At 31.1% G+C, this 13,401-nt stretch overlaps 1 protein-coding gene across 2 annotated transcripts in view; it reads right to left on the bottom strand.

Moving 5' to 3' along the window:
• GC (gamma-glutamyl carboxylase) overlaps window positions 1–13,401 on the bottom strand; it is a 996,199-nt gene that overhangs the window by 157,953 nt on the left and 824,845 nt on the right. For both annotated transcript variants that reach the window (XM_072545537.1, XM_072545538.1), the window contains one exon: window positions 11,348–11,567. In XM_072545537.1, coding sequence (XP_072401638.1) covers window positions 11,348–11,567 — 220 coding nt within the window. The remainder of the gene's footprint in view (window positions 1–11,347; window positions 11,568–13,401) is intronic.

Below are 13,401 nucleotides of genomic sequence, written 5' to 3'. Positions count from 1 at the left end.
TTTACAGATAAGAAAAGCCATGTTAATTTTTATAAGTTTAGCCAGAAGTAGGCCAGATATTATTAAAAAGTATATGTAAACATTATTATTTATAATAAAAAGGATTTATATTCGATCTGAATGAAAATTTTTCTGTTTTCTATTTGCTGCATGCAAAAAAAGGCACAGGGTCAAATCTGACCCCGCCATACTTTAAGTGTAATTTTAAATCACCATACCAGTTAAGGGTTAATAAAAATTATTTATGTGAGGGCATTTTTAAGAAATTAGCATATAATAATTGTAAAAAGTTGTATTTTAAAAATTATAATATTGTAGATATATTTAAGTGAGCCATGTGACTGGGCAACCAACTATACAGTAAGTGACAGATAGAAATTAATAATTAGGAATATAAAGTGGGGTTATAATAATGTTAGTTTAAAATGTTTAATTTATATATAGTTACTGATTTAAGTGTATATTCTGATCTGAAAAGCCTAAATGTCAACAAAATTATCAATAGAAAAGTAAGGAATTCTCTAGATCACCGGAGATGGCCTTGTTTGCGAAATGGTTTGTTCCAGAAAATTCAGACATGTATTTAATAGAACAAATGGAACATGATTTCTTGCTAGATGATTCTGGAACATGAAAAAAGATATAAATACCCGGTGATTTGGATTTAAGATGTGCATTCAGTTAGTCAATCAGTTATGAGTTACAGTTACTATGATGGCCAGTTTTAGTATGAAAATTAGTTAGAGGCAGTCAATCAGTTATAATTGTTCAATATAGTGAGTTAAATCAAGATTAAGAAACAGTATAAAGAAAATATTATTGAAGATTAAAAATTATGTTATGTATAAATGATGATAATGGAAGAAGTATTAATTGAATATTAAAATTAAATAATATTTTTGGTGATTGGATATTGATATATTGAAAAGAAGAATAAAAATAAATGCTGTTTGCTGGTTTGCTTGGTGGTTTATAAATGCTGTGAAGAAAAATATCTTAAATTGGTGGAAGCTGATAATTGGAAAAAGTAATTTCACAAAAACAAGGATAACCGAAGCTGAGAAGAAGACATTTGAGTGGTGATTATAATCTATATACTGGAAAACAGTTTATTTAGGCATTCAGTGACAGAAAGGTACAAAATTTTGTTAATATAATTTAGTTAGTGTCATAACAATTTCAATTTTGAAGATAGTTTGTTTAAATTTTACATTGTCTATAGAATTTAATTAGTTTCATAAGAATTTCAATTTAAAGATAGTTTATTTTAAATTTACATTGGCTAGGTTAGATATATATGTGTGTTTCATAGTAGATCTAATAAAGATAATTTAAAAAAGTACTTACAAACTAATTCTTTGAGAACCGCGATAAAAACCCTATATTATTAAAAAAACACTCATTGCTCATCATTCAAACAAACAATACATCATAACAATATATATATATATATATATATATATATATATATATATATATATATATATATATATATATATATATATATATATATAATTTGTAAATATAATGATTTAGAATTAAGAAGTGGTTTCACAGAAAAGAAGACTTTTATAGTGATATAGTTTCTAATGACAATTTATGTAGAAAAACATTTCGGGTTATTTAGAGTTACTAAATACTGTGTAAAATCTTAAAAATAAGTATACACTTTTAATTAAAATATCTTAGAAATTTAGGATTTATAAACAAAACGTTTTGGTTTTTTATCAAATAAGAATTTTAAACTAATGTTTTATAGAGAATGCCTTTTGCCAACGAACCAGACGTTGTTTTTACAAATACGGATATGCCTGTAAATACAAAGGAAATGTTATTCAGATTATCTTTTATAAATTTTGGGAAAAATCAAGTGGGTACAATACAAGTACAATACAGTTATTGGGACAAAAATTCTTTATCCATAAATTCTTAGAGTTATAAATTAATTGATTTAAAGTGTAGAGTTTTACAAGTAAAAATAAAAACAGTTGAAAGTAAAATTAAAACATTCAAATAATTGGCATAGAATTAAAATTGTGCACAGTCGTAACTCATGTCTCGTCTTAACTATAAATGTCACTTGCACAAAATTTATACTTTTGAAGCACACTTGTCAGATTTTAAAAAACTCACTAACATTGTGTTTGTTGGTGATTGCAGAAAACTTCGTAAGTAATTAAAACTGGTAGCTTCCGGTGTGCGTAATGTTAACCAAAAATTACGATGTTGGAAATTTTTCATCCACTCACCCCCAGTGGCACCATTGAAATTCCAATTGTCTGGTATAACGATTAAATTTGTAATGGCAAAAGAATAAGCCAAAATTCTAGTCTTTCTTTCAGTTAGACCATAGCACATATAAGAGGCATCAAGTAAATACTGTGCCAACATAGCTTGCTCTGCTTCAGTAAATACGGATTTATACCCATGTTTTTGTGCAAAATCATACTTTTCTTTTTCATCATCTGAGGGAGCCTTATATTTTGAAACATGATGCTGTACAGCCAATTTTGATATAGAGTGTATGTCACCTCGGGGGAACAAATACGGGTCTATAAACCTTCTGTTATCTCCGGGTGCTCTGTAGAGGGCTTCGAATATCGCAGTCGAGAGCTCCTCTACCCAAGTCCATTTACTGGGTATGGACTTGTAAAAATTTATCTTCTAATGGCTTGTCTTGAAAAAGACAAGATATTTCTTACATGACAAAGGTACACCAAGTCGAAATAAAGCATCAGGTCGTGGTCTTCTGAAGGCTTGTCTTGAAAAAGACAAGATATTTCTTACATGACAAAAATATACCTAGGTCGAAATAAAACATCAGATTGTAGTTGAATAATATCTCAGAGTATAATTGGAACAGCAGGAAGCAGCGCCCCAAGAGCACTAAGCTCTCGGCCAAAATCGCCAATATTTATATGTGCCGTTCGAGCGATAAATAGGGATTTCCAGGTCATTAGCCAATGGGAAAATTCGAGGCGGGGCGATGCGCATCGAAATGCGCACTAGTCTACAGACTGTGGCATTCGATGACATCCCCCCTCCTCTGGAGACTCTGCGGCTGGGAAAAATATTTATTGAATAAAAATACGAAAATACATGTCAAACTACACAAGAAAATAAATGTATAAAAATACAAAGTAAAGTAAAAGAATTGTCTATAAAACTCACACAACACTTATCTGGAACCTGGGGGCTGGATGTTACTGCATCTCCCTCTGTGGTAGGCTCCATCCACGGTCAGTGTACCATTTCTCTCAGCGGTTCGTCTTCTTCTCTGCAATCAGGTTCCCATCCACTTTATCCTGGGGTTTCGTAGGCGAGTTTGCCCCCGGGCCTCCGTGGTATCGCCACATTTCGGGGAGGGCAGGCAGGGACTGTGGCTACTTCAGGATCTCCGTAGTTTCCGAGACTTCAAGCGTCGAAGAAGGCTGACTCGTTGAGACATCTAACACACGGAAGGCATCAGGACTTCTACAGAGCTCGATGGCGGAGTGTTAGAGTATAGACACTCCGTGGCTCTCCCCATTGTTCTCTTGACTTCAACCCATGTTGAAGTCAATGGTGTATTGAGTTCTATAAAGCGAGCTGGGTGGCAGGTTCGGAATAATCCACGTTGTCGGGCGCCATGTCACCTCGGAGGAACAAATACGGGTCTATACACCTTCTGTTATCTCCGGATGCTCTGTAGAGGGCTTCGAATATCTCAGTCGAGAGCTCCTCTACCCAAGCCCATTTACTGGGAATGGACTTGTAAATATTTATCTTCTGATGGCTTGTCTTGAAAAAGACAAGATATTTTCTACATGACAAAGGTACACCAAGTCGAAATAAAGCATCAGGCCGTGGTCTTCTGAAGGCTTGTCTTGAAAAAGACGAGATATTTCTTACATGACAAAAATATAGGTCAAAATAAAACATCAGATTGTAGTTGAATAATATCTCAGCCACAGAGTATAATTGGAACAGCAGGAACAGCGCCCCAAGAGACTCCCAGACTATGGCATTCGATGACATGTATTGCTACTGCTTCTCTTATAGTTTTGTGACCGCTGATTACTTGTAGGACTACTGTCTTCATCTGGTTTGATCTTTCCAAGTAAAGTATGACACTATCTTCGTATTGGTTTTGTAGCTTTCCCCTCGCCCACTGAGGCATTGTTAAAAAATCTGTAACAAAATTAAATAAGCTATAAAAATTATCATCCTTAATTGTTTTTTATCCCATTTGGAAACATTTATATATTTTAGATGCGCAAAATGTTAAAAATATGTTCTTATCATTTTATAACCTACTTTTAAATAAAAACCATAAAAAAACGCTTATAACATGCGTCCCACTATACAGTATAGGTAAAAGTTTATTGTCGGTATGAACCTTATGTGAGATAGAGTGAGAAACACCTGTTTAAAAAGAGAGAGGTATATTAGGTCCTCCCTTTAAATCGCCGAACTTTCATGAGTGGAAATAATAAAAAAGGGGAAATTCAAGGTTGCCAAACTTACTGGTTTTATTTGACCTGTTGCCTTTTAAGCATTTGAACAATGTTCTAAGATAATCAAATTTGGGCGAAATGGATTTAAATGGCAGCTTACTGTCTTTTATTAGGATTATGCCACAATTTTACTTTACAATAAGTGTAATATAACATTTTGATTTCCACTTCGGAAATCGTTTTATATAAATAAAATTTTAAGTATTTCATTCAAAAAAACTTTTTGTTTATTCTAAGGTACTTTTGGCCCTCGGCAATAATGTCACCTTTCATTCTGCGTTTAAATTTTTCAAAAATATTTGTTAGCTTTCTCAGGATTCGAAAAAAAATGAATACATTTAAAAAGCATTGGCCCGAAATTTTGCGCCTATGCTCTTAACGAAACTAAACCGATTTTCGTAAACAATAACTATGATTGTTTAACAGTAGTTTCAAGTAAGAGAGTACCTACATAAACAAACATAATGGATATTATCGTTTATATGTATATTTATTGAAGTGAAAGAAACTAATGAAGGATATATTTATTATAACTTGAAAAATAAACTAAACAATACAAATAGTAAATCGTACTTATATTTACACTACACGTTATTATTAAATCGCGAATCGTCTAAATTGACATTTAAAAACGTAAGTTTTTCTACTTTACTTCTTGTTAACCGTGTTCTTCTTTAATTTAAAATTAAACCAGATTTTGAACATGTGTTCACATTTACAATACTTTATGAATATAGTGGTTAAGTTAGGATATACATGGTAATTGTTTTTCCACCATTGTAATGGACTCTCGATACAGGTGTACGTTTAGATGAGTCATGTCCAATTAATTGTTCAAAAATACACCATGGACTTAAGTCATCTTTATCGGTTTCCTTTTCTTGTACTGGTTGATTTTCAATAGTATAAACTTATTTTTCTTTTAATACAGAAGTAACCTGCTTCTTAACTCTTTCTTTTGTTTTTTTTTTACCTGCATTTTTATCAGAAAATCCCTGCACTTTAAATCGTGAATCCATAAATGTACATAATGACAATGTGCCACTCTGTTCTATTCCTCTAAATCTTTTTGCTAAACCCGATATTAGTAATTGTACTACGTCGGATACTATGGATATAAGGTTACCGTTTGCTAAAATTTTATTGCAAGATTCTTGCAGGCAGCGTACCATAACAATCACTAAACTTCAAGTATTTTTGGCCACTCATTGTACTTGTTGTTTCTTTAAAAGGCAGTAAAATTTAGGAAAGTTGCGAACAAATAATCCAATCTTCATTATTTAGATTTGGTCTAAGTCTAAATGTGTTTTTTTGCCGAATTATCGAAAAAAAGACTTTTTATTTTATCTATTTGTACACGACAGCATTTAAGTGCGTCCTTCACCAATAAATTTAACGTATGAACAAAACAATTTAAATATTTTCATTACAAACATCTTTAATAGCTTTAACCATATTTGAGGCATTATCAGTTACTGCAAAATGTACTTTTCGTCTTAGACCCCACTGATTAATAATTTCACTAATTTCAAAAGCGATGATTTCTGAATTATGGTTTCCAGAAAAATGTCAGCAGCCTAATAAAACCGTTTTAAATTCTAAATTTTCGGTTAAATATTGTCCTGTTAATGAGATGTAACTCTTAGTTACTCCATATGTCCGGAGGTCAGTAGTAATACAGATATTTTCTACTTCTTTAACAACTTGTGATCTAATAATTTGCTCAGTTTTGATATAACATTCCTGAAGTAGTGAACCTGACGTAATGAACAAGTTCTTCTTGTTGGCGGTTTATATCCAGGAATCCACCGTGCAAACTTTTTAAAAGCTCGTTCTTCAACTATGGAAAACGGATGAAACGAGTTTTTGCATAGGTTTAGTAAATCCATATCTATTTGTTACTTTTGTTCTGAACTAATATTTTTATTAATGGAAGTATCCATCACCTTTTGACGCTTGGGTGGCGGTGGCAGTATGTCAGTACTTGTAGTAGAAGTAGTCGAAATGGACAGAAATGCGTTAGGAGAAGTTTCAATCATTGCAATATTCAGAAAGCGGACCATAAAAGCTGCATCTTCTACAAATGTGCATTTTTTTAAAATAAAATTATTATTCTAATACTAGGTCAATAATTTTGACTAAGAAAAATAATTCATAATTGAATATTTACAATAAATAAATCCTTTGACGAACTATCAATAAAGATTTGAAATCGAAAATGCAGATCAATCGTAAATCGAAACTCATTCATTAATCAGATATAATTAGTTAATTTTCTAGTCTAATATAATAGTAATTAGTCTAATATAATAGTTATAAAAAAGAAGATTGTTCTAGTGAAAATCAACCAGTACAAGAAAAAGAAACTGATAAAGATAACTTAAGTCCATGGTGTATTTTTGATGAATTTATTGGACATGACTCATCTAAACATACACCTGTATCTAGAGATATAAAAGAAGTCGACATGTATTTGTCTGATGATATTACCCACAAAACATTTCGAACGGAGATTGGAACTGTCCATTACAGTGGTGAAAAAACCATCGCCATGTATATCCTAACTTAAACACTATATTCATAAAATATTGTAGTATTGTAACAAAATCTGTTCCTTGTGAACACATGTTCAAAATCTGGTTTAATTTTAAACAAAAGAAGAAACAACAAGAAAAGTGGAAAAACGTATGTTTTTAAATGTTAATTTAGACGATTCGCGATTTAATAATGTGTCATGTAAATGTAAGTACTATTTGTATTGTTTAATTTATTTTTTAAGTTATAATAAATATATCCTTCGTTAGTTTCTTTCAATATAATAGTCAATATGTTTTTTGTGTACCTGCTTATTTGAAACTACTGATAAACAATCAACTAGTTACAGTTTACGAAAAACGGTTCCGATAAAAATGTCAACGACCTACCTCTAGTTTCTTAGGATCGGAACCAAAGATATGTATATCTTAGATCGGAACTAATCGGAACTAATCAAAACTAATCGGAACTAATCGTCTTACTACTGGGAAATGGGCAGCAATAAGAAATATGGAGGGGAGACCAAGGGGAAATATGATTGTTATCTTTGTCTATTCGCTAAAAATATGATTTTATATCTGTGTTAGATATCCTGTTAAATTTGACCATACCGACCATAAACTTTTACCTACACTGTAGACCACTTTTTTAGACGTCCCAATATGCACCACATAGATATTTCTCAGTATGAATCATTCCACGAAAAAATAAATTTTAACTTATTACTTAAAATAGGCAACACACAAACAAATATTCACTGGCCATCTACTCTCTAATGTCATAACTTCAAAACATATTAAATATGGTTTTAAAATGTTTACTAAAAAAAATTATAAACGAAATTATTTGAGTCTTAATATAGAAATGACATATATTTACTTACCTTTTTATTGAAAATATTAAATATTTTTCTTATTATTAGTCGGAAACCGAAAATTAACCACAAACACAACGTGTATGAACAGATGACTCAAAACAAGTGATTTAAGTGTTATTCGCAACTTACAAGGTTGCCAGATCATTTGTCCTACTAAGAACCATGTCCCAGCTAGGATCTCTTTCCCCTACATATGTTAGGCATATGCTAACTAATTACTACAGCAACAGTTGGATTAGATATGGTGGTACTGTAAAATGGCCTTCAAAGTCTCTAAGATTAACTCCATGGAATTATTTTTTTGATGTGCCTCAATAATACAGTATACAACCACGAACTCACAACACGGGATAATACCTAATAGAGATAGCTTAAGGCCTTAAGTAGAATCTATGGAAATTAATAAATTAAAAAATATAGATATAATTTTGAATGTCCAACTGTAAACAAACAGCGTTCTCTTAATCAACTTATTCAGCTAAAGACTATACATTATAGACGCATAGTAAAATACACCACTTGAGAAAGGCACTCTGCCAAAATAGCTGTAGAGATAATAAATTTTGTGTTGAAAACAAAAGTTTTTAATGTTTTGTTGTTATCTAGAATAAACTTCTAGTCAATAACGGTCGAATCCATCACTTATTTTACTGTTAATATTACAGGTTTTTTAAAATAGAAAGACAATCGTAATTAACTTGTTAATTACGTAGGGGTGAGTAGAAAATATTACTAAATCATGATTTTTTCTAATATCGTCCAAACAAAGTAATATCGTCGGCTTAGTGACACAAAAATGTATCTCAAAAATGACTACTTTTCAGGAGAGCTTATTTAAGGATTTTAAAAAAATGATTTGCATTTTGTAATTACCTGTAGTTTATTCTCAACTTTTTTGTTTCGAATTATTAATCTTAGAAATGTATTCTTTACGGTAATACAATTATGCGCAACAACGGATAAATTGTGTTTTCAAAATATCAACAATTAGATAAAGTAGCGGAGATACATTTTTGTGTCCCTAACTGAAAAGTCTATTATTACAGAGACTTACGTAGATACCATTTTATTTTAGAAAAGCTTAATCTTAATCCTATTACAAAGTCATTTGTATTTGAGTAATATCGATCAATTTCGAGAGATGAACATACTGAGTGGCAGGTATAATAATTAAAAGTACAATAGATTAAAATTTATTAATCGCTATCTGGTCCGAAAACTTAACCACGCAATTTAATTTGTAGTTGGATTAAGACTAAGTTTTTCTAAAATGAAATGGTACCTACTTCTAATTCTTTGTTGCTGCAGCCTTATAATCTAATTTCACAACTGATGGTTATATAATTTACTAATAATAATAAACATAATAATCATAATTTATTTTATAACTTTATATTGTTCTGAAGCTATTTTCTTGTGGCAATGAATACTATTTAAACGTCTCTAGGGGAATAACCACAATAGATATATTTATTAAAAAAAGAAACTTTATAAAATGTTTAGACAACGATTTCTGAATTAGAAGTCGAAACGTCAATAAAGTTTATTTTTTTAATAAATATATTGTGCTTATTTCCACCGAGACGTTTATAACTTTATTTAAAATTATAAAATATGTTTTTTTAATTAAATGTAAACATTTTCATACAATAAATTTAATTATGTTAATCACTTTGCACATCTGATTGTTTGTCCTTATTATTGGTGAGCAACGACTTATAGAAGAGATGATACTGGAAAGGAATAATTGCCTTTATTGCACATCTCTTCTAAATGCTTATATTTTTCCCGTTTTATTGGCATTTGTCCTTCATATGCCGATGTTTAATTTGGCATGGAAAATTTCCTAGTTTCTTTTCGGATAACCTCAAAAGATCCGAAATTTTGATTTTTCTTGTTTTATTTAAAACATATATATTTATTATCGTCTCTTCTGTACTACAACCATGTTAATTTGTTGATTTGATTTTTATTAGAATTATGACAAAAGCTTTAAAGTCATAAATTTCTTCCTGTCCAATCTCGTGTACAGTGTATTTTGATTTCTTTGATACCATTCTTACAATGGAGTACCACCCAGTGGTGTCAAATATGTCCACATTTTTTTAAGCTTTCTCAATATAACCATGGAAAGAGTCACACTCCATCATCGAATGACCAGGTTCAAAAAAGCAATTGTCAATTTTTGGAATCTCTAATGTCCGAACAGAGTAAAGCAACAGAAGATACATTTACGTTGCGGTTTTGGCCACCACACTTGTCACTTATTCTTAGTCGTCACCAAAAAATATATATTCACATTGTTCATATCCTGATACATTAGGTTCACTGGTAGAAACATGGGAGGCACTGTCTGAATATGTCACTTGTGATGAGAACGGTAAATTATGACTGTGTTTTATCATCTCGTACCGATTTGTTAAGAGCTAACAAAACTAACTTCTTATACGATTACTATAACAATCTCTACAACAATTATCTTAAAACTTATTAAACGTATTTACAGTTGTAACAGAGCTGGAAATGCAACGGACCACCCTGCTAAATATAATAGACAAATTATCAACTGATTTACGCGTTTCACAACTATAATAGAACTGCAAATACAACGGACCACCCTGCTAAAAATAATCAACAAATTATCAAATCCATAGTTGCTACCTGCAATCGCCATTCAGTGCAATAAAATTAATGTCACAAAAATGTAACTCAATATAAGCTTATTTATAGTACGAAAACATAGTATCACAGAAATGTAACAGCACTTACATTTCTGTGACACTAAAAGATTGCTAAGAAAAGTAGTTACGTGAAAACTCCTTACTGGGGTTTTAGGTGTTCGGAGAGATACAGTTTTGTGTCACTTAATAGAACTCACTAAAGTAAGTTCGATGGTCTAGATATCCCAAAACGGGAAAAAATGTAGTTACATTTTGGTGTCACTAAGCCGACGATATATCAATATACAATTTTCACCGTCATTTTAAGTTAGAAAGTAACCATAAAATTATAGCTACTTTTATTTAAGTTTCTTATTTTTATTAATTAAAAATTATAATCAAAAAAGATGAATAGTAAGCATAAATCCATATTTCTGGTCATTGGTGATTTTTTTCTAATCTAAATCGCCTGCACCGCACTGATGACGACCGACCAGATAGAAATACATAGTTACAATTGCCTTCTACTGTTTATATTCTTTATCATTGTTGAGAGATATGCAGATTCTCTACCTTAATGCATGACTCTTATCTTAACTTACCCTTACCTTAATATATTACCGCATTACCATTACTTGCATTATCCTTTTTTACCTACAAAGAACTGAGCGGCACCTATTTTTACAATCCAGAAAACAATTGAAATCAATAGATTTTCGAACGTTTTGACCATTAAATTTAAATCATTTAAAATATTTAAATTAAATAAAAATACTTACCAGTGTTAGGTATTACGTTTCGCTTTAAACATTGAGCATACTGAACGCACATGTCAGCATGTATTCCCCATCGAGTCCCATCTGTTAACGCTTGTGGATCTACAAAGAGTTCTCTTTGATTTTCGTTGTCCACAACTTTTATAATTATAACAGTATCCCATGAATGAACCATCATATCCCATGAGTACCCATACAAACCATTAGTCCAGTTGTTATAACCCTTAAGAATAAAATAAAATACACAATGAAATATTTACGTACTTTTTAATTTAATATGTTTATTATTACTACAATGAAGTTTTGAGATACTAAGAAAACAAACTCAAATTCGTCTATCCAAAATATTATGTACTCATAAACAATTTGAGATTCGTAACGGGGATATTTACTTTTTATACATAATTTGTTTATTCCCTTGGTTGTTATATAGTGATATTCCCATTAATATCGCAATATAAATATATATATCGAGCAAAGGAGTACGACATTATTCCGAGACAATATATATCGAGTCAATCCAATATAAATTAAGGACATTATTAATAATGTCCATTATCGTAAGCTTTTTTATACATTTAATGTCATTGACTGCTACATATCTTTTTAAGGTAACACACTTATAATAACTTTTCTATGGATGTTTGATTTTTCATATTGTTCTTTTTAGATGAACTGATGATGTTTTCTGATTACAAAGCGAAAAGTCTTTAATAAATAGATGAAGTAGCCACTCTTCGAGTGTTCCTTAATTTATATATATATATATATATATATATATATATACATATATATATATCTACGGCATAAAGTGAACTCCGCCCATGTTAAAATTCAGGTTCAAAAGAGCTCCGTGGTCAAGTGGACACCGATATACGGAGCTCACTTGACTATTCCATAATATTGACTCTGTCGATTCGTTAACATGTATAGTTTCATAATTTTTAAAAATTTTGTGGAGCTCATAAGTAGCCCTGTATCATGAATGTATATCGCTTAGTTCACGTGTATATATTATAGGGGTCGTTCAGATCTTTTTCACTGTATATTGGAACCATTAGTATATCGGTCTAAGTAAGCTCCGATAGTTTGGCAACTAGGCGATTAAGCCGTATATTTCCAGCTTATGTTCTAAACGGTTCATACGGACTCTTCATTTTTGTTATCATTCATACGCATTACAGTATGTAAAAGATATGTATACTATCAAATACCTTTTTTTGGTAGGTACGTGCTTTTCTAAAAATAGCTTTATGGATACAAAAGGATTTCATTACCAAATTGGATGTATTTTTTCATATGCGGAAATTTCCTAACGTAGTTTGTTAACGTCAGTATGTCTTTATACGTTTCGTTTAAGAATCCGATTAATAAGAACTTCTTTTATTTCATCCATTGTTTTACGTAATCTTGTATACAGCTTCTTTATTATTTTATTTCTGGTTTTGTCTGTTTACTATATATAATTCTAGATAGTTTATCTTAGAATAAATATTTAAGTGCTAAGATAGATATTTTTGTGTAAAAATTGGTAGTAATGCGCAAAAAAGGGAAGAGTGCTTAATTTATCTAACAAGAATATACCACTTCACCAATATTACATACTTCTGAATGTTTTATCTTCTATTTAGGGGTAATATGTAATCAATATAAGTGGAGTTAGTGTCAAATTTGCAATGATTTTTAAAAGCAATAGCTTACTGACTGTACTTTATATGTTCAGTTCAAATAATTAAACCTTGTCACTTCAGAAAAGAGTGATTTGAAGGGCAAAGTCATCTAAGAAGGTGGGATGTATCTTGTACCACCCCACATTCACACAGGTTAACCGGTGTTTGCAGGCAAGAGCCGTCCTGGAAGATTTTAGGAAGATAGCTACCATAAGGAAATTCCTCTCGAGGGTTCAGATGGCGAGGAGCAGCTTATTCTTTTGCGGATGTTGCGAATCTAGACTTGGTTTATTTCGTTCTCTAGCTACTTATCTTTAGATATTAGGTGGATTAATAGCTACGACATTCTAGAGCTTATGTATGGATGTGAGTCTTAATATCCGCTGA

The sequence above is a fragment of the Diabrotica undecimpunctata genome, chromosome 1 (assembly GCF_040954645.1).
Source record: "Diabrotica undecimpunctata isolate CICGRU chromosome 1, icDiaUnde3, whole genome shotgun sequence".
NCBI classification, from domain to species: Eukaryota; Metazoa; Arthropoda; class Insecta; order Coleoptera; family Chrysomelidae; genus Diabrotica; species Diabrotica undecimpunctata.
The sequence above is the reverse complement of the archived record's forward strand: the minus strand, read 5'-3'. Positions and strand labels throughout refer to the sequence as shown.